The sequence below is a fragment of the Nanorana parkeri genome, unplaced genomic scaffold, assembly GCF_000935625.1.
Source record: "Nanorana parkeri isolate BGI_ZX_2015 unplaced genomic scaffold, ASM93562v1 scaffold1791, whole genome shotgun sequence".
NCBI lineage: Eukaryota > Metazoa > Chordata > Amphibia > Anura > Dicroglossidae > Nanorana > Nanorana parkeri.
In genome coordinates, this window is record NW_017308059.1 from 142378 (window position 1) to 165761 (window position 23384).

General features: G+C 42.9%; 1 protein-coding gene across 1 annotated transcript; it reads left to right on the top strand.

Moving 5' to 3' along the window:
• Positions 1–304: 304 nt before the first annotated feature.
• On the top strand, positions 305–23042 carry LOC108799705 (olfactory receptor 1468-like). Its single transcript, XM_018571602.1, has 2 exons — positions 305–385; positions 22281–23042. The coding sequence occupies exons 1-2, from the start codon at positions 305–307 to the stop codon at positions 23040–23042; spliced, it is 843 nt and encodes a 280-aa protein (XP_018427104.1).
• The last annotated feature ends 342 nt before the right edge of the window (positions 23043–23384 follow it).

Here is a 23384-nt window from a genome sequence, read left to right on the forward strand (position 1 = left end):
TTGTATCCCTTTACGCTACATATCGTTAATGAATGGTAAGGTTATGGTCATGCTGAGCATTACTTGCTGGGTGGCCTCATCTTTGCAATCATTATTGCACACTTATATTCTGTCACAATTAAAATACTGCGATGACAGACTAATCCACCACTTTTTCTGTGATGTGACATCACTCATCAAGCTGTCCAGCTCAAGTACAACGGTAGCTGAGCTCCTAATGTACACAGAAGGTTCTGTGCTTAATGTTCTTCCTTTCCTTTTGATACTCATTTCCTATATGCTTATTGCTTTGGCTATAGCGAAAATGAAGAACGTCAATAGTCGAAGCAAAGTCTTTTCTTCCTGTTCCTCTCATCTCATGGTCATTTGCTTGTTCTATGGCACTGTAAGTTTCATTTACATCCGTCCTTCATCGAGTTACTCCTCCCAGTATGACCGCATTGTTAGCTTGGCTTACACCATTATTAGTCCTATGCTGAATGCTTTTATTTACAGTCTAAGGAACCAAGATGTGAAACAGGGTGCAAAGAAACTCATCATGCAATGCTTTTCTTCCAGCTAAGCTAATAAACTATCTGCTCTTGTTCTCTGATACTGAGGGGGATTTGTATCCATTACACATTGTCAATTATCATTCAGCAAGTTTATTTTATTGAGTAGTATGTTGAATTTAGCATTCCTTGTTACATATATAAAATGTCTTCTGTAATCCAAGACCAAAATGATCTGTCCATTTAAACTTCTTCCATAACCTTATGCTGGACCATCTACATCTCATATTTTCCAACTATACTTGTGCAGCAAGTCTGTAGAGAAAACAAGGGAAGGATCTACTCAACAACCCAAGCTCTCCCATAGTAATTTGTTCTGGAACGGACACCTCAGAGCTACCATCTGGACCATAACATCTCTTTTCCAGACAAGTGCTGTTCTGGAAATTAATATACGCTCCTGCGCATAGAAATCCGCTGCGCTAAAAAGCACAGTTCTCAGCTCTTTTTGTATAGTATCATCGAGCGCGCTCGGCTGTACCAAGTAAAAACAGACACTCACTGTTGTCACGTTGGATCCTCGGTATATAGTCCTCCCTAGTGGATTGAGATCCGTTTATTTATAGCACACAAAGGGAGGAAGTGCTGGCCCCAACAGCCAATCAATTCCTCAATACATTAACATAACACAGAGTCAGCCAATGAGACACATGTATACATTTGAATAAACAATACAAAGGGGAGTATATGCTCGTGCATGAGCAGTAGCAATGTGCACAGCTCTCAGCTGCTAGTGCATGAGAACGCCATGCACACTAGTTAAACCATGTGCAACGGAGTTCTCGCCAAAACACTACACAAAGGAATCACTGATAGTGGACGCCGCTCTGACCAGACCAGCGCATATATTTCCGCCGTTACCATTGGTGCGAATTCTATCCAGCTTTGCTCAATGAGCAATGCCTAATAGGATTATAGTACAATTCCTGTGAATGTGAGTTTATCTGCAAGGACAACGCCATATGATTTACAGTGCGTTGATCAGACGCACCAAAAAGACACGAGCTTATGTTCCTTCATAAAGGCAGATATGTATCCAAATGATACTGTGTTCTCAAAGCCAATGCATCCACGCCAAGCGAACAAATCACTTCCATACACTTGCGAAGAGGACACAGCTCCGCAATGCACATTAATCTGCCCCGGACAACAGTCCAGCGCATAGCACATGGACCATTCGCCGGCGGAGATCTCTGCGCACAACGGTCGCTTCTCCCCATCCACAGGAAGATATCCCCTCTAATGGTTTACACTCAGTGCTGATTAATCCTGGCCACGCTTCATAGAGCATAGCCCAGCAAACCGGACACTGAGAGACATGATGACAATATTCACATATATAATATACTAAAAACCCATCCTAATAAAATTTCCACAACAGTGCCTCATAAACTACAAATTTATTTCCCAAAACATCTCTCCAACCAAAGTTCTCTAACCATAATTGACTACACAATGAACACTCAGGCTACTCAGACTGAAACATCTTTCACCAACTTCTGCCATCACAATATCCTCCACAACTGACATCTTAGATAGCCAAACTTTGCCTTTCATAACTTCTTGAAGAAGTGACATATGAGGCTTACCACCTAAACAGGAGGTCTACCGTTCTGGCATAAAGTGGTGAGCACCAGGAGGCATTGTCACACCTCAATGTATAATGTTATGTCATAATGTCAATTGTTGATTTAGGGTGTGATGTAATCTATTTTCTCTGTTAGACTATACATGCGATTCTGATACCTCCAGCTATGTCTGCCATGTTTCCAACCCCGGAGCAAGATTGTTGGCTCTACTAGATCCTCTATATCCTTGGTTCTCAACTGGTGGGATGTGACCCAAAAGTGGGTGGCGACCCTGTATTCAGTGAATCTTCGTTTTTATTTTTCAGAAGTCACTCAAAGTAGAATCAAGCGCTTTCGGGGCCGCGCAGGGTCCCCTTCATCAGGCTTATAGTTCACTTTAAGCCTGATGAAGGGGACCCTGCGCGGCCCCTAAAACGTTTGATCCTACTTTGAGTGACTTCTGAAAAATAAAAACGAAGATTCATTGAATATTGACGTGTTTGTCATGCTGGTGTGCTGGTGACATCTCTTCATAACAAACTTTCAGTCACTGCGAGCACCCATTTTTTGCCTATGGGAATTCCGGTAAGGTGTGCTACAGGTCTTTGGACATTTGTACCTGTGTTCAGTGGGTCGCTGCAAGCCTTCCACTATTTTAGGTGAGAGGCTCTTCAGCCTCCCCCTAGTGCAGTACTGTCAGCTCTTGCACCAAGCAGCCATTCAAAACATGCTGCTCGACTGTCAGCTTGAGGTGGAGTGGGCTGGGGGCATGGTCACAAGGGAGCTCCATCCATACCTGCATTGCTTACAATGCCCTGTGGAGTACACCTGTAGAGGTGCCTGGCCTGGAGAGACTCCAGTTCTTGCAAGGTAGGGAGACTGGGTGGACCTTAAAAAGAAGTGGAGTGTGTATGTGTGTGAGTGTGTGTGTGTGTGTGTGAGAATGTGTGTGTGTGAGAATGTCTGTGAGTGTGTGAGAATTTGTCTGTGGTTGTGTATGTGTGTTTTTGAGGACCCGTTCACACTAGTACAGTACGGTAATCGCATTGTGTTAACACACTGTAATATGCAATTGCACCTATCATGCATTCTGGTGTGGGAGGTGTGTTGCGTTGCCATTCACTTGAATGGTACCCCAAACACACCTCACGCCCACAGTTTGTAAGCCGGCACCGAAATGCCTGGTACCCTCATGCCGTGCGTTCCATTGCAGTGTGACTTGGGTCACGACCTAATGACCGAGGACAAATGTGGGTACTGAGGTTACACATGTTGAGAACCACTGCTTTATATCCTGTCCTTCCAGAAAGTTCCCTGTGGAGCAATAGGCGGAGGGAGGGACATGACTGAGGCAGGTCAGACCTGAACAAGGAGGAGTTAGGTAAGTATTGGAAGGAAGGGTGTTTTGTCGGTTGGGGTTTGAAAAGGTGGGAGGGAGGGACAGCTAGCATAGTGATAGGTGGGCTTAGCTTGGGGGGTGGAGTTAGGGGGCCATCTTACTGTACAGTGTGAGGTAGGGAACCATTTTAGGTGGGAGAGAAAAGAAATCAGTCCCACCCACCCTCCCCGTTAGTATTTTAGCTTGTTGTTTTTGTTTTTTATGTTTCATAAGAGTTAGTTTCCGCAAGTGTGGAACTGGGGGAGGAGGGATACAATTTTTCTAGTTAGGGTAATGGGTATTTCTGTTCTGCGTTTAAGGTGGAGTTTGTGTTTTGGGAAATATGTCTGATTTAATTTTCTTCTAGGTTGGTCGTCCATTGGGCGGGTCCCTGGCGGTGCCATACATCGACGACGAAGAACTGGCTCTCCGCAAAGTGCAAAGGGGCGGAGTAGTAGGGAAGTGCCAATGGTGGGGCTACTGGGCTCTATAGCTTGGTAGCCAGTAAGAACTTGGGCAACTGTTGGTGGGCGTATCCACTCAGGCCAGGATATGGGCGGCCGGTGGCTGGTACAGTAAACAATGGGTCATGGTACACTCCCCGTAAGCGGTGAATGGTGTTTTTTTGGCACTCGTCAGGGACCGAAGCATTTTGTTCAGGCTACATAGTATGTTCTGCTATTTATGTTAAAATGTTTATATCGCTGTGGCCATTCAACCTTCCAATAAAATGTTATTACTTTACATATTTGTTGAAATTACTGTGTTCAGTATGTTATTTAGGTGGGAAGTGAGGGTTACTTGGCCTTGCAGTCAGTTATGTATAACGGGTGTTCTCAACTTTATTTATGTTGAGTAATGTATCCCTCTAGCTCTGCCGAGACTAACAGACCAGAAATGAAATTTGTGAGCTCTATGGAAAGGACAATACATTACATTACAGATGTCTTCCTGACACTGAGTAATTTTCTTTGATTGCATGCAAATCCTACGGAAGACCATGTAAGGCCCCTTTCACATGGGCAGTCTCTGTCAGTTTATAAAGCGGACCCAACCAGATGCCCAATGTTAGTCTATGGGCAGCCATGTGTACATAGATGGGCTTTCATTTACACCCGGTTATCCCCGACCCTGGCCAGGTCCAGCAAAAACAAAAGGATCAGAGATATGATTTGCCGGACCTGAACGTGTCAGATTGGGAGTAATGTGATGAAAATGGACACATGTCCGTCTACTTATGATTGCCCATAGATCAATCAGCAGTAATTTCACTTCTTTTTCTTCCATCTCATGGAGGAAAAAAATGGATGGACACTGATTTCACATCCGCTCTGTACTGCTCTGATCAGGAGGGGATCCATACACAGATCCATTCCTGATCAGACCGTTAGAAAGGGGCCTAAACCATTCAGCACAACTATCGTAAAAGACTTACATCACAAGAGAAATGTATGGGATGCCAAAGTTGATGTCTTTTTGAAAATCTTAGTTGCCTGGCTTTCATTCGGATTCAATGCCTTCAATGGTTTTATTCCCTGACTGGTAACGTTTTCGCTGTTTCAAAATAGCGCCCTTTTCAACCGGTCACGTGACTGCCATTGAAACAACAGCAGAATCAGTGTCATCTAGCTTATCCTTCCTCCGGAGACCTCAGCTGCAGAAGGAAATGTGAGGGGACCTCTATACAACTGCAATTGCCTAAAGTACTAACAGTACTGTGCAGAGTCTCTGGCGGCTAGATCGGGGCACAGGTGAAGGATTGTGGCTTAAGTAGGGGCTCTGCGCAATCAAAACACTGTGGACAACTACAAATGCACACAGACAGACACTTGTTGGTATGGTGGTGCACATATGGAGATGCGCTGGTGGCACAGGGATACACAAGGAGCTATACACAGGCACATAGCGATATCCTAGAGAAATTGGAGCTACAGAAAAGCATAGGGGTACCCTTGGACATACACAGCAGCACACCTGACAATATGAAGAAGCACAGGAATACACTTGGGCATACACAGGAGCACAGGAGGTACACTTGGATATATGGAGGAGCATGGGGTAAACTTGGAGATATGAAGGAGCATAGGGGTACACTTAGAGATACAGAGGAGCACAGGAGGCACACTTGGAGCTATGGAGGAGCACAGGGGTACAATTGGAGACATGTAGGAGCACAGGGATACACTTGGAGCTATAGAGAAGCACAGGGGTACACTTGGAGATATGGAGGAGCTTAGGGGTGCACTTGGAGATATGGAGGAGCACAGGTGTGCACTTGGAGATATGGAGGCACATAGAACTATGCTAGGGGCACAGGGGTACCCTTGGAGATACAGAGGAGGTTCTTCAGTGGCTATCTCTCCTCGCTCTCTCTCTCTTGGCTGTCTCTCCTCGTTCTCTCTCCTGGCCGTCTCTCCTGGCTGTCTCTCTATCCCTCTCTCTCTCTCTCTCTCTCTCTCTCCCTCTCTCTCTCTCTCTCTTCTGGCTATGATACTGTTTAGCATTTCTAACATTCATTTCAAAGCTGTAAATATAATGTGTTATGTCACTTGTAGTTTTAGAGAGAGGCCTGGAACATAACTCCCTCATTTCCCGATAACTTACATTATATACAGGGGTTTCAATTTACCTTGGTTTCTGTTTGCAATCATTCCATCCTGAACCTAAGTGTAGTGTAATTTGAGGGCTACCTGTATGTAGTAATTAGACTTTACTTAGGGTTAATGTTAGTTAATTTGACATAGTGACTTTGACACTGTATATGCTACTCAAGCATAAAGATCTATTGATCTATCTATATACTGTATATCCTTGTTTGTTTTTATGTGTTCCAGATTGGGGGTGGGGAGGGTTGCTAACATCTTTTACCCATATTAACGGGTAACGATAGAGAAAGAATGGTGAACAGATCCCTAATAATTCTGCAATATATTATTATTTTTAGTATTTACTACAATCCTCCTCGGTAAACATCGGAGCAAACACACCAGAGAATTCTAAAAACACAATTAATTAGGTGAAGCAATATTCGCAGGTGACACGCAGTTCCCTGAATACAAGGACGGCTTACATTATATATAGAGAGCTGCCTTTGTCTGGTAGATTTCTTTGTTCCTTCATGGTCTGGTAAGTGACACAGGGATAACATTAAAAAAATGGGGGAATCGGGAGAGATTTTAACTTCCTAGAAATGACTGGCAGAATGGCACTAGTGGTTTGCCAAGAGGGTGGAAATGTATAAAATTATTAAAGAAAAATGTTGACAATTATTTATGGAAGCCCCAACCTGAAATTATTATTATTATAGAGGATTTTTATAGAGCCATCAGTTTGCACAGGTTAAAACAGCAGGGAACACTCACAGAATTATTGGATGATTACATGTGTACAGAGCCTCAGTCAGCTAGTAATAATGTCTCATTCAGTATCCGGTATGTACCAACGTGTCTCCATGCCCAACCTGAGATGTTTTATCAGCTGGTCATATGTACACAAACGAGTTACATAGTAGAACAGTGATACCATATAGAGAGGCAGAGAAGTAACTACAGGTCATGGGGCTCATAGCAAAATTGAGATGAAGCCCCCCACCCCCGGCAACTCCCCCCCTACTGTCAATGATCTTACAAACATAGAATATGTCTAAATCAAGGACAGGTAGCAGGAGAGCTGCTACCTTTCAGTGCATTATTAGTTACTAGAGCTGTGGAGAGAAGTTGTCAGGGAAGAGCCGGCATCAGGGCTTAAAATGAACATTTGTTTTCCTGTTTCCCATCTAATTGCTTTGTCCTCTGCATCTCACCAGTTGTTTTCAGCATCTCAGATCATAGAGCCTTAGCGTATATCCTAGCCCCCAACTTCTTCCACAGCAAGCAAGTGCTGGAAAGAGTAGTGAATAGTCAGAAAAAAGAACAAACAACAAAAGCCGTCGTAGTAATAATGATGACCTTTTATAAAGATAAATTCCCTTCAGCACAGGGAGATCCCACAATGGAGCTGAATAGCTAATAATTATAATATCAACATAGTAGTTTTATCAGAAAAATATATTTAATTAGAAAAATAGAGCAAACCACACAATACAAACATTTAAAATTTTAAAACCTACTAAGCTTCCCTACAATGGCTCAGTCCACATCACATAGTTGATGGTCAGTGATGTGTCCTTGTTTAAATAGAGGACAGGAATCACCAGCACTCAGTATTATTAATGAATATGTCCATTTATTGGACACATAGTCACAATAAAGAAAGCCAACGTTTCAGGGCCACGCAGGGTCCCTTCATCAGGGCCCTGATGAAGGGACCCTGCGTGTCCCCGAAATGTTGGCTTTTTATTTTTGTGACTATGTGTCCCTGATGAAGGGACCCTGCGTGGCCCCGAAAAGTTGGCTTTCTTTTTTTGTGACTATGTTTCCCTGATGAAGGGACCCTGCGTGGCCCCGAAACGTTGGCTTTCTTTATTGTGACTATGTGTCCAATAAATGGACATATTCATTGATAATACTGAGTGCTGGTGATTGCTTTCCTCTATCCTGTGTTTGCACGGCGCCGTTCGTGGTCATCACTGCGAGCACCACTTTTTATATAGGCTGTGAGCGTTGTAAGGAGTGCGGAGGGACCCTCAGTGTCGTCTCAGACACAGATTGTTTCTGAAGTGTCCAGTGTCCGTATGGACGTACTGGTCAGAATAGATAAATATTAACTCATTCCTTAGATCAGTGACACTTGATGTCCAGACCGCTGATATGGTTACAGCTCTTGAGTAAATGCAATAAGTATCAGTTTTCTCTGTTCGCCCTGTAAAGCTCCATTACGCCATCCAAACACATATAATGTGAGCCATGAGGGAGGCTTAGATCACGCTAACACTTGGCGCGTTTCCCCCCAGCACGGGGCTTCCTCAGAAGGGCGTGATCTTTTCCACTCGACAAAGGTGGTTTTTTTATCTCGCATCAGGTTAATTAATTTGGGTGTATCATGGGTGTATCAGAGTGGAGGGCAGCACTTGCTGCTTGAGCTCCATTAGTTGCCATATACAGGTGAAACTCGAATAATTAGAATATCATGCAAAAGTAATTGCAGTAAGTGCTGCAAAAGGGGCCCAAACCAAGTACTGAGTACATATGCATGCTGGTACTTTTCAGAGGTCCGATATTGTTCTATGTACAATCCTTGTTTTATTGATTGCATGTAATAATCTACTTTTTTGAGGTTGTGGATTTGGGGTTCTTGGGGTTTTCATGAGCTGTAAGCCATAATCATCACAATTATGACAAATCACGGCTTGAACTATCTTGCTTTGCATGTAATGAGTCTCTCTCATATATTAGTTTCACCTTTTAAGTTGCCTTAGTGAAATAAATGAACTTTGCACGATATTCTAATTATTCGAGTTTCACCTGTAAGCAGCATATAGTTAATCATCAGAGTCTTTTTCAAGAACTGTCTTCACTTCATAGAAGCAGTCCATATTTATTTTTCAAAAGTAGGGTAATAACAGCTAAATACAATGTACTCATAAAATCAAGTACCATAATGGCTAGTATATCCTGAGAGAATTATATTGTGAAATACTGTGAAAATAGCACCTACATATTTAGCACATATGTATTTCAACTGTGTCTTTCGCTTCCTAGAGTTCAAGCTTTAAAGAATAAGAGATCCTAAAAAGTTAAAATATATTAATATCAAGAAAGAAAAAATTTACCATGGAAGCTGAACGCTGGTCACCTTACAGAGCAACTTGAGAGTCAGGTGTACGCAGACACTCTGCTGGATACCAGAGCTTGGAAGTGTCTTCCGTTAGGATTGACTTGAAGCTTACTGTATGTTTCTGAGCCACACGTTCACTTTATTGTCACTGCATAAGGTACAAAGACACCGTACTGCAACAGGAGTGACATGTGGATACATTTTCCAAAGAAATTGATTCTGGATGATAATATTTTAGAATCTATGGGATGGAGACAGTTAATCTAACCTCCGCTTTTATTCTTCTGGCCTTTGTAGACCTTCAATACAACCATGCAGCTGTCTTCTCCACCATTCTGGTCATATATGGACTCACATGGACTGCAAATGTAGTTTTGATAAGTTCTATTACACTTTCTCCACAGTTGCACACCTCTATGTACTTTTTCTTGGGGAACCTGTCAGTGGTGGACATCTCATCTGTCCTGCATTCTTTATAGAGGAACCTCCATTTCCTTCCTTGGCTGTTTCCTGCAGGTGTATTTCTTTGTGTTTCTGGGCACCAATGAGAGTTTTCTTTTGTCAGTCATGGCCTTTGATCGATATTTGGCTGTTTGTATCCCTTTACGCTACATATCATTAATGAATGGTAAGGTTATGGTCATGCTGAACATTAGTTGCTGGGTGGCCTCATCTGTGCATTCATTATTGCACACTTATATTCTGTCACAAATAAAATACTGTGATGACAGACTAATCCACCACTTTTTCTGTGACGTGACATCACTCATCAAGCTGTCCTGCTCCAGTACAACACTTGCTGAGCTCCTAATATACACTGACGGTTCTGTGCCCATTGTTCTTCCTTTCCTTTTGATACTCATTTCCTATATGCTTATTGCTTTGGCTATAGTGAAAATGAAGAACAGTAATAGTCGAAGCAAAGCCTTTTCTTTCTGTTCCTCTCATCTCATGGTCATTTGCTTGTTCTACGGCACAGTAAGTTTCATTTACATCCGTCCTTCATCAAGTTACTCCTCCCAGTATGACCGCATTGTTAGCATGGCTTATACCATTATTACTCCAATGCTGAATGCTTTTATTTACAGTCTAAGGAACCAAGATGTGAAACAGGGTGCAAAGAAACTCATCATGCAATGCTTTTCTTCCAGCTAAGCTAATAAACTATCTGCTCTTGTTCTCTGATACTGAGGGGGATTTGTATCCATTACACATTGTCAATTATCTCCCAACATGTCCTCTGTAATCCCAGGCCAAAGTGATCTGCCCATTCAAACTTCTTCCATAACATTATGCTGGACCATCTACATCTCATATTTTCCAACTATACTTCTAACAACTAAAGCTCTCCCATAGCAATGTGTTCTGGAATAGACACCTCAGAGCTACCACTTGCACCATAACATCTCTTTTCCAGACAATGCCTCACAAACTACAAATTTATTTCCCAAAACATCTTTAAAACCAATGTTCTCTAACCATAATTGACTACACAACCTCCCCGTGCGATACCCACCTATAGGGCACGTGTCCCCACCTGGGACTGGTTTTATTAGAACAAGTGTTTGAGTCAGATTAGTGGCTGACTCTTTGAGAAGTCTGTTTCTCAGTTTTCTCTATACTCGTGTATATACTCTCTATATGTATTTTGTTTATTTCTTCTTTGTTTGCTTTTCCCCCTCTTCTCCTAGTATCAGTTCTCTTTACCCTTACTCTTCTAAAGCCCTCCCCCCCTCTCTACCCTTCTCGCCCCCTCCAAAATGGCATGTGCCCAACCACTTTCTTGGACCCTAACCTTGTGTTCCTATAATGTTAAGGGGTTAAATGGTCAGTCAAGGCGTGCTCAGATACTTAATGCCATGCACAAAATGAGAGTGGGTTTCTGGAAACCCATTTTCAAACGCACCATACTCCTTCCTGCCATAATCGCCACTATTCTCGCTGGTACCATAGTACGACTCCAGGTTGGAAGTCCGGTGTGTGTCCATTGTGGTGCACAATTCTCTACCCTTCCAGGTCTTGGAGGCCAAGGTGGACCCTAACGAGAGGTACACTTTTGTGAAATGTTCTATATGAGGGCAGGCCTTCACTGTAGCTAATGTATACTTACCCAATGTGAATCAGAGCACAACCGCACTTATATCTCTGCTAAAAGATTTTGCATTTGGCACTCTAATCCTTGCCGGGATATTTTAACTTGACTATAGACCCTGTCTTGGATTCATCTATTTGATGGTCTACTGTCGCCTTCAAAAAATTGAAAGCTCTTAAAAAAGCTTTGTTTAAACTTTACTGAATTGATGTATGGCGACATTTGAATCCCAGGTCTCGAAACGACACCTTTTTCTCATCTGTCCATCAGTCCTATAGACGCTCGGGCTATTTATTTGTGAGTCACCATGCCCTCGGATGGAACCTATAATGGCTCATAGAAACCATGGTCTGGTTGGACCATTCCCCGGTGAGATTGTCTCTTGAACCCCCTATCCCCTGACCCAGTGAGTGGACCTGGCGCCTTAGGAACTCGTGTATGGACGACCCAGTTGGCCATCATGTTGTGGCGGACGCTATTCAGTACTTTCTTGCAGACCACTCTCTGGACCCTATTCCTTTGCCTATTCAATGGGAAGCCTTAAAGTCAGTTATGCATGGGACTTTCAACAGGAAAGGATGTTCCCAAATCATTCACTTTAGATCATTTACATGCCCTTGAACTCCAATGTAGGACCACATTAGCCCAGAGGTACTGGTACTCCATGCCCAATCATACCATAATTATGCAGACAAAGTTTTTCACAGCTACTATGAGTATGGAGACAAGTGTAGTAGGCCTTTAGCTAGGGCACCTACCTAAGTTCCAGTTATTCAAACAAGAGATCACTCCTTGAGTCATCACCCTATCTACATTTTGGACATCTTTTGAGATTATTATTCTCATCTGTATAACATTCCTAGCCCTGATTCTTCCAACACTGATGACACTCTATATTCTCAAAAAGTCCAGTCTTATATTTGAGACACTCGCCTTCCTACATTGGATACTGCAACCTGTCAATCTCTGCAATTACCATTTACAGAGGATGAGTTGTGGATGGTCATCAAATCAAGGCCTCTAGGTAAAAGACAGTTTCAACCCAAAATTGTTCAAGAACTATCGGGACTCCTGTTCCCCCTTTTCACTAAAGTCTTTAATTCAATTTGCCTGGCACCCCTTTCCCGTCCCAAATCCTCAAAGCCCACATTTCTCCAATTCCTAAACCCGCCTTCTTTGGCTCCTTGGAAATGGTGATGGGATTGGGTAGAGACCTCTCTTTCAGTTTCCCATTCTGTTATCTACATATTCCCTTCTCCTATCCCCTCCTTTCTATTATATCGATACTTGTTCCAGGTCTTTCTTTTCTTTGGATCCCCATTCCGTCTCACTTACTCTTTTACCTTCTCTTGCTCCTTTCTCCTTTTCTTTCCTTCTCTCAATTGGCAAACATACTACTCTTCACTTTAATCCCCTTCTTTTTCTTTTATTTACGTGTGACTATGATGTGCTACTACTGCTGTCTAAAGTTTTTCTTACAAAAATTATCCTATAGGAGCCTACCCTCCTTCAGATTCCTGTTACCCAACAATATCTAGGTTCAGATAAGATGTGATTTACATTCTCTTTATGCACTTGTTATTATCCTTAGATTATCTATACTTGGTATATATTCGTGATTGTCAATTTTCACAAGATCCTTTGTAAATATTGTGGAATTGTGTGGCAATCCCACGGTAGAACTGGGGGTTGTAGTCACCCGGGACCCTCAGCCAGAGGTGCTGAGCGGTTCCAGGAAACAAATTCTTTTGCTGGGAAAGAACTGGATTTGCAGTTGTTTCCAGGTTTTCTGGATTTGACATGAGATCCTGGAACTGGGAGATTTCAAAGAGAATTGGGAGGGATGAAATCTCTATTCCTGGGTCCGTGGTTTAGTAGGAGCCAGCACCTACTAATTGCACACCTGTGCACAGTCCTTATAGAAAGGGTGCTGGCTTTCTGGCTCCAGCTGGGAAGAGGAACAGAGGTGTTCAGGAGTCAGGAACACTCCACCCAGAAGTCAGAGGGGAGCCAGGTGGCGGTGTGAGCTGCAGGCACACAACAGCCAAGCCAGGTATGGTGTATGTTGGAGGCACACAAGGAACAGCCTAGGAAGCTGGAAGGTTTGGAGAGCCAGGCACACAAGAGGAGTGTGTTGATATCAAAAGCTGCTGAAAGCTGCTGAATAGTACAGAGTATTTCTGAAGAGTTTGTGTTGAAGAAAACAGTGAAGTCCTGGGCCGGGGACACTGTGACTGAATGGGACAACCTGGGAATGGTGAGGTGATATGTTTATGGAAGTACACGCATACTTTGTTGTACTGCTGAAGAAAGCCATCTTTCTGTTACAAAATAAATAAAAGACTGTCCTTTTTTTGTGAAAACGGTTTCAAGACTGGTACTTAAGTGCTTGCCCTATGTGTTAAATTCCACAAATATCACACTATGTTATTATACTCTTTCATTGCTTCAGAAATATTATTTGTTACTTTATTTGATAATTAATAAACACAGATTTGACAAGTAAGTGAGTGAGATCAAAATTAACCTAATTGTATTCGAAAAGTGCCTCTCTGCTTGCTAGCCATAGCCTTTCACTTTTCCCACATAGGATATCGGCTCGGCCCCGATCCCGGGAGCTCCATTGCTGCTCCCTTTGGGTCGGAGGCGGTCCGAATTGCTGGTAAGCCAGCTCAGTAGTTACACCCGTACCCCTAATTGTCTCTTTTTTGCCCCACCCACACTTTTAACTCCCTCTCCCCCTCTACACCCCCACTTTATTGCAAACCTCTACCAGAGTGTCGTGACCCCGACCCTCCTGAGGGCCTTGGGTGCCCCACCCCCAAGCCGGGTATTGCCCCGAATCCTAGCACACTGGAGACTGACGCTGGAAGTCTCGCATCTTCACCCCTGTGCCACGGGTTTGATCTGGATCCCGGCACATACTTCTCTCTTTGTTTGACTGTATGTTTTCCCTGTATTGTTCCCACCCCTCGTCCAGAACTGAGGTTAATTTAGCGTTATTGATGCTAAGTATGTACTGCATATCTGGATGTCCCTTTGGGAAACTGTTTCTTTTTTGTATACAAGAAATGTAAATAAATAAAGAATTTATATAAAAAAATTTACCTAATTGTAAACAATGCAAATGATCCACATCTGGATATGCTTTGAGGAATGTTTGCATGGTCAGGTTTTCAATGCAGGCAAAGTAAGGAAGAAACAAAGTAATCTGTCATTGTGCATTGGCAGTAGCCTGTGGTGCCCTCTCACAGACAGTGTTGGAGACCAGGTAAAGGCTGAATAACTATGTGCCTTTTTTCCCCTAAGACCCAGGAGGTGAACTTTGGCTTGACAGTGTCTTACTTTGCAGGTCCCTCTGAGCTCCTTCTACCCAATTGCACGCACCCTAAGGTCACACCTTTTACTGATGGCTCTCTCAGTGTAAGCTCAGCAGTTAGATGACTGACCTAATAGGAAATTATGGATATGTATTTTCTATAGTTGTTGGTGCTGCTCCACATATTAGCTTTGCCGTGGGATTGGGCACAGAGTAAGACATTGAAGGAGTTAAACATATTTCTAGTGACATAGCTGTGCAGTGCAGGGACAGCTTAGGTGGAAAAGTATGTAGACTTTCCATGTACATAGTACAGTCCATAACTGACAAGGTTATTCAACAAAGGGTGAAGAGTTTGGAGAAGGCCGGAGAAGTGAACAATCTAGGGGCCAAAATAGCTGATTTGGAAAAAATATCCAATTCAGCTCACTTTCCAGTTCAGCAATGCTGTCCTAGATTGTTCACTTCTCCTGCCTCCTCCATACTCTTCACCCTTTTGTGAATAGCCCTGTTAGTGAATGGAGCTGGACACTACCAGTTGATAATGAGGGAGACTTAACACCGGTATCTTGGCCAAATGAGCATTTAATTGGCAGATCATGGGGTGTATGGGAACGTAATTTTGCTGTATGTGAAAAAACAGTCCACAATCAGGATGGAGCACCAGGGGACTTTCCTGAGATGGGCACATTATGGCTGAAGAAGAATCTTGACCTGTGTCGTGCAACATCGCTTAGTCATAAGGCTAACAACTCCACTCAAGGACGACGCTTATATTTTACTACATGTCCAATAAAAGACAAGTGGCTTCAGGTTATCTAATTTCAAAACACAATTCAATAACCAATCAAGCAACAGCAACCCATGGATAAAAACAACTTGTTTCAACATTTACAAACAAAAGTTACAATGTAACGTCTCAATGCAATATAATACATCTTATTAAAAAACATTTGATAGGTCAAGAATCGATGTTGGATGAGAAGACCTGACTCACAATTGGCATTGCAATTCATTCCAAAGGTGTTTAGTAGGGTTGAGTTCAGGGCTCTGTGCAGGACACTCGAGTTCCTCTACACCACACTCATCAAACCGTGTCTTTATGGAGCTGGCATTGTACACAGGAGACAATCATGGTGGAACAAAAAAGGGCCTTCACCAAACTGATACTACAAGGATGCCTTAAAGGAGAACTATGGGGTTAAGTTTTTTCCCCATAGTTCTCCTTAAGGTAACGGGAGGACAGAAACCAGCGTCCTCCCGTCACCCTAGGCTCAGTATACCGCGAACTGTAGCTCGTGGTATACTGAGACGCTGCAGTATACCGCGAGCAGCTGCTCGCGGTATACTGAGACGCCGCAGCTGAAGCGGATCCCGACAATTGTGCCGGGATCTAGTCCCAGAGCCGTGACAGGATCGAGAGGTGAGTGAACGCCGGTATGTGTTCGCTCACCTCACGATCTACTGAGCCGACCTGTGACAGTCTCATTGTCACAGATCGGCTAGAACTATGAGGGGACTAAAAAATCACTCACCTCATAGTTCTCCTTTAAATATATATTCATAGTATAGCACTAATAATACTTCTCCCTGAAACACTTTTACTCTTTATCTGTAAAAAATAAGTCAAGGCAACTGGACTTGCTGTATTTTTCTTGAAGACGTTTCACTGGACATCCAACCGGCTTTCTCACTTCAGAATGACTCGTGCAATAAATGATCTGGGAATAAATATGGTGAAGTAATTCTGGATCAAGAAAGCTGGTTGGATGTCCAGTGAAACGTCTTCAAGAAAAATACAGTAAGTCCAGTTGCCTTGACTTATGTTTTACAGATATATGGTGACCTGGATGAATGAGAACCTTCACAGACTTTTACTCTTTGTTTTGGTCCACATAATGTTTCTGCTTCTGTCAATACTGTTTACAGCTTTTATATTTTAATTATAGGAAAAGAAAACTATGATACTTAGTAGTTACATTTATACACTATATTGCCAAAAGTATTGGGACGTCTTTACACGCACATGAACTTTAATGGCATCCCAGTCTTAGTCCGTAAAGTTCAATATTGAGTTGGCCCGCCCTCTGTCGCTACAACAGCCTCAACTCTTCAGGGAAGGCGTCCACAAGGTTTAGGAGTGTGTCTATGGGAATGTTATATTTATATACGGCCAACAATTTATGCAGCCCATTACATACTACTCAACAGTCCCTGCCCACCAGGAGCTTACAATCTAAAGTCCATATTGTAAACACAGGGCCAATATAGACAGGAGCCAATTAACCTCCCAGCATGTCTTTGGAGTGTGGGTGGAAACCAGAGGACCCGGAGGAAACCCACACAAGCACAGGGAGAACATGCCTTGCAGATAGTGTCCTGACTGGGTCCACCAGTGCAGCAAGACAGAAGTGCTAACCACCAAGCCACTGTGCTGCCCGTTATTATCACTATGATGGCATGTCTATGGAAGCCCAGTGATGGTCTGCCGGATCTGTTGCAGAGTGCAGAGCTTCACCCAATCAGCGATCACAGGAATGTTTTGTCCAAATTTTAAATGTAAAAAATGGTTCAATATAAAACCCACTTTAAATGAACCAAATTCAAAGTGCCGAAGGCTGCAAATGTTGGTAAATATTGTCAGAAACCAATTACACATTTTTTTTTTTTCAAATGGTAACAAACGTGAGACCAAACATAAAACCTGTAAGGCCTAATTCTGAAGACCAATAGGGATAGGATTTGGATTCACCCAAAGATCAATTTTGCAACTGTCGACACCCACCTAGGGTACCAAACCAGAGTCAATGCATAGCCAATAATCCTAGAAGCATCATCAAAGCCGCCAATAATAGGGTAGAGCTTTCTAATCCATCCCTCATTGTACAAGCAGTGGGCTGAGAGAAGCTATAGTGTCAGTGTGCATGGGCTGTGGTAGGTAGTGGATCGGGACAACTGACACTCTACATAAGGAGATATTAGGGTCAGTTACCAAACTGTGCTTAATTTATGTGAATTGCACTGATGGGGTACATTGTCTTATGCCCCCCCATTTTCTTAACCTTAAAGTCCTTTTTAGGACAACTAAGTGTCAGCAACAAGTTTGATTGCTGGCTTCAAGGAATTCACCTCACTCTCTGCCCTCTTTTGAGTTTTCTTGCTGTTGGTCCATCCATAAGAAAGCTGACTTTTTTCTAGCAAGAGTTTTCTTTAAAATAAACCAAAAAAAGTAATGTTGCCAGCTAAGGGTCATAGCACAGTATTCCGATACTTAGCAATGTTATATGTGACAGAGTTGATGCTGCTGACAATTGGTCTTAGAGGGGAACCTTGCTTGTGTATCTCAGGGAGTCTTTGCAGGTGTGGTGTAGCTTCCCTGGGATAGGGACTGTGATACTAGACCCAATCCAAGGCTTTTACCTTCGCCAGCTGTTGTAAACAGTGTATCACCTTTTTCTTTTACCATCTAGTGGGGTTCCCCTTTGGTGACTCATAGGTGTTGGCATCAGTGAGGAGAGTGGTGACCTCAGAATGGTAATCAGATGTATTCATGACCACGGGCCATCTCCTCTTGTCTGCTGGCAGGATGGTAACACTCAAATCCCTACTAAGCTATAAGTAGCTACCACTAACTACACTATGACCTGAATAAATGAGAAACTTATACATATGTAAACCTTTATTAACTCTTAGATAACCACAATCGGCCCTAATTAATTCCTTCTTCCTCTTAGCTGTTATTTTTCTGCTGATTTTCTTTTTTTAAACTTCTATTTTTTCAAACATTAATATTTGACCATTTTTTAAAAATATATTTTGTTTTTATCAATTTCTTCTTCTTTAATTATTTTAGTGTCACATAAAAAAAATGTGAAATATTTATTTGGTTTGCAAAAAAAACAAACTTCTATATGATTTGCAAAACAATATTAAAATAAAAGGGAGATTTTTACGGCTTAAAGTGGAACTTCAGGAGAATGATCTTTTACGGAAACCCATATTGCTGAGTTTGGCTCCGTGTAAGTATCCATATCTGATATGTGGAGGGTTACTGAGCAACAGACAATCACTGTAGTAGTCCGCACTACATACAGTTATAGCTATGATCTTCTAGCTGCATTGACTTCCCCTCCATACTCGCTTTGCACTGTCACCATTTAGATCTCCATCATGCTAAATTCAGAAACACATTAAAGTGTTGGGAAACTATGGGGGTCAGTGTTTTTCCCCATAGTTCTCCTTAGGGTAACGGGAGGACACAAACTAGCCTCCTCCCGTCACCCTAGGCTCAGTATACCGCGAGCTACAGCTCACGGTATACTGAGACGCCGCAGCCGGAGCGGATCCGGACATTGATGTCGAGATCCACCCAGCTGCGTGAGTGACAGCTGGCTCTGCCTATCTAGAGGCAGAGCCAGCTGTACCCGCCCCCTCCCGCGTCGGTTCCGCCAGTCAGCGCTAGCAGATTGGAGCGGGGAGAGGGGAATCCAGCCCCTCCCCTGTCATGGCAGAGAGCCGTGACAGGATCGAGAGGTGAGCGATCACCGGTATATGTTCGCTCACCTCCCGATCTACTGAGCCGACCGGTGACAGTCTCATGTTAACAGGCGGGCTAGAACTAGGAGGTGAGTGAAAAGCACCCCCTCATAGTTCTCCTTTAAAGCACAAAGAGCATAGGGAAAAGCACCCCCATTAGGTGAATCATAAACTGACTAAGGCTTATTCTCATCATCATCATCATCATCATCTCATTTTTCCTTTATACTTTTTTTTCCAGAATAATAACCCCAATAATTTGATTTGGGGTGGATAAATGGTTTGGTGTAGTAAAACACTTTTCCTATGTAACATCTATTTTATAAAGTGGTCGGCACATCGGAACTAAATGACAGACAAATGAGAAGAAAAAAATGGACAGTGGGATTTGGTTCCAAAAGAGTGACAGTCCCTTAAAAAGTGTGACTGTTGGGAGCTGTGCACTCAAACTGGGAGAGGGACAGTACATTGTGCCATCATCCAATCACAGGCTGTAGGCCTGGAGGTGACCGAGCTGTATTGCAGTTTGGGCTCTACTATTTGGCACGCTATAAAAATCTCTGGACTGGTTGGACAGAAACAAAAATCCTTTTGCAGTTTCACTGCTTGCCCAGAGTCCAAGTGTAAAGTGCTTGGTGCACTGGTTGATTTTCATAGGAATGATCATACGAAAAATAAGGCCAGAGCATTTCATAATGCCATCAGAAACATGACAAATGCTGTTCAAAATGTTTAAGAAATGGATGGAGTTTTCCCAACAAGAACCGCATTCCCTGTTAGAACATTGCAAAACAAAACTTTCCACCCTGCTTCAATTTTTTTTGTCACTATGGTTGAAAACAATCATCAATTTGGCCTCATTAACTATTAGAAAATCAAAAGAATAGCCAGAGAACATTTTTAAACAAAATTTGTGTAGACAAAGGAAAAGCAATTTTATCAAATTTCTTTCACTCTCGTTAGCTCCATATGATACATAATTGTGCTGATGAAGAATGTCATTGTAGTATTATTGCACCACAGTGTCTTATTAATGACACACCAAAAACAATTAAACAAACCAAATGAGTATAATGCACCTGCATCACATATTTTGCATCCACGAGTCCTCAAAGAGTTAAGATAATTTAATTATAATCCAATATTTATCATATTTAGAGGTTTTTCTACTAGCTGGCATAGTGCTAGTAGCCTGGGGCACAGTAAATATGGTACTTGTCTCAAAGCAATTAAACATGATTAAATATTTTGGCCTTCATGTTGTAGGGATTCATAGTGGGGCACATACATACTGTATGATTAAAGAAGCAGGATTGATTTTTTATTTTTGCTGACTGTGTAAACTGAAAAAAGGCGGTAAACGGAATATAAGATGGGGAGCTATGTAATGGAATGCAGCCCTTGCAGCTCTCCCTAAATTATAATAAGACATAGGTGCTGTGGGTGGTGGGCAACTGCATGGTAAATGGGGTTCTGTGTGGATCAATGTTACAATACATACTGGTGCACTCAATATATACAGGAGGACTTGTAATAATAGATACAGAGACTCAATAAGGTTGAATGATTTTGCTCCCAAGTACATACTCCCATTAGTACATTCTAATCTTCAGCATGCAGAACAGTTCTGGGCACCAGTTCACATCAAAGACTATTTGGAAAGTCTAAAAATGTATTGAATTTGAGATGAGAATGTGATATGGTGACTTTAGGAAATTAAAGGAGAACTATGAAGTGAGTGAAAATCACTCATCCTCATTGTTGGAGCCGACGCCTGACAATGAAACTGTCACAAGTCGGCTCAATAGATCGGAAAGTGAGCGAACACATACCGTCACTCGCTCACTTCTCGATCATCTCCCTGCAGAGAGCAGTGACTGTCAGTCACGGCTCGCTGCAGGGATCCCCCTCCCCTCCCTGCTCCGATCCTCCAGCGCTGACTGGCGGGAACGGACGGGGGAGGGGGCAGGTACAGCTGGCTTTGCCTCTAAATAGGCAGAGCCAGCTGTCACTCATGCAGCTGGGTGGATCTCAAAAGTAATGTCGGGATCCGTCCCGGCTGTGGCGGTCTCAGTATACCGCAAGCTATAGCTCGCGGTATACTGAACTTTGGGTCACGGGAGGACGCTAGTATATGTCCTCCTGTGACCCTTAAGAGAACTATGGGGAAAAACACTTACCCCATAGTTCTCTTTTAAGGACCTGTAAAAAATAAATGGTGGAAAGCTGAACACTTAGAGGTAAAATCTGTGGCCCTAAAACAAGAGTAAACCACCAATCTCATCAAAGTGTGAGTACCTCCGGTAACTTCTATAATGCAACCACTAGACAACTTCTGTGGTCACTGATACTGGCTTGCAACCTTAAGCCTCATGTGATGTGATGAGTGTAGACACTAGTTTTTAGTAAGGATGAAGTGTGGGGGGAGCCAGGCCGCTGCCAGTGACCACAGAAGCTTAGAGCTGGTTACATTTAGGAGCAAATTGGGCATCAACACTCCCCAGGCAATCTATGAGACATCAGAGCCTGGGAAGGCCTCACTTTTGGGTTAAGAAATGGTTTCTTTTCTTTTTCTTCATAAGTTCCCTTTAGTATCATGGCGTAAGACGCATTTTAACATGTTTACACAACATACCCAACATATAGCTGAACGCATGATGTTTGTAGTGCTCCCGAATACATCTAGTGGCAGTAATTCACTGCAAACTGCATTTGCTCAGCTATACGCTGGACGAAGGTGTTATAGATCAGCCTCAAAGACACTGTTCTGGAAGAGGAGGGGAATGCTTCTGGCTATCTAGGTAGATTTTATTAAGGGTTTAATGCGTTAAAAACATTTAAAATGTTATTTCTCATGTCTGTTTTTAGGAACGGTGTAAGAAGATAGAAATAAGTGTACAAGTGGATTAGGAGAATTTGGTATCAGCGTCTACATCGGCGTGAAGAACATTTTTGATCATTTTTGATGGAAAAAGTCAATCTAACCTCCGGCTTTATTCTTCTGTGCTTCTCAGACCTTCACTACAACCAAGCTGCTCTCTTCGCCACCATTCTGATCATATACGTCCTCACATGGACTGGTAACTTACTTTTAATAACTTCTATTAATTTTTCTCCACAGTTGCACACACCTATGTACTTTTTCTTGGGGAACCTGTCAGCAGTGGACATCTCTTTCTCTACAGTGTCAGTTCCCAAGCTCCTATCCGGCATTCTTCATAGAGGAGCCTCCATCTCGTTCCATGGCTGTTTCCTGCAGATGTACTTCTTTGTGTTTCTGGGCACCACTGAGACTTTCCTTCTGTCAGTCATGGCGTTTGATCGATATTTGGCCGTTTGTTTCCCCTTACGCTACATATTGTTAATGAATGATAAGGTTATGTTCATACTGAATGGTAGTTGCTGGGTGGCAGGATCTCTACAATCATTGTTGTACACCTATAGTATATCACAACTAACCTACTGTGAGGACAGACTGATCCCTCACTTCCTATGTGATGTGGCACCCCTCATCAAGCTGTCTTGCTCCAGTACAATGCTAGTTGAGCTTGTTATATACAGCGAAGGTTACATGATTGCTACCATTCCATTTCTTTTCATACTCAACTCCTATGTGCTCATTGCAAGAGCTATACTGAAGATGAAGAGCAGAAGCAGCCGAAGCAAAACCTTTTCCTCCTGCTCTTCTCATCTCACGGTCATTTGTCTGTTCTATGGCAGCAGCATCTTCATTTACTTGCGCCCACCATCAAACTACTCCTCCAAGTATGATCGCATTGTCAGCATGGCTTACATCATCATCACACCTATGCTGAATGCTTTTATTTACAGCCTAAGGAACCAAGATGTGAAACAGGCTCTGAAGAAACTTATCATGCAATGACTTTCACACAAAGAACCCTTCTGCTCATGTTTTGTGATACTGTGACCGGCAATTACAACAAGGTCAGGAATGATTGTTGAACGGGAAGACCTGGCTCACGATTGGCATTCCAATTCATCCCAAAGGTGTTTAGTAGGGATGCACCAATACCGATACTAGTATTTGGTACTCGCCCAAACAGGCCCGGCGCTACCGCAAGGCAAGTAAGGCGGCCGCCTTACAGCGCTGCAGGGTGAGGGCGGAAAAAACAGGGCATTTTAGCTGGCCGGCGACTGCCTGAGGATCCCGACACGCGCGGCACCTCAGGCAGTCGCCGGCCAGCTAAACAGCTAAATTAGGACC

Bases quoted from the DNA above. Each gene is read 5' to 3' on its own strand.
- LOC108799705 (XM_018571602.1), top strand. From the start codon at position 305: ATGAAGAACGTCAATAGTCGAAGCAAAGTCTTTTCTTCCTGTTCCTCT. The intron at 386-22,280 runs GTAAGTTTCATT...TTTTCTCCACAG, and splicing joins TTTGCTTGTTCTATGGCACT to TTGCACACACCTATGTACTT.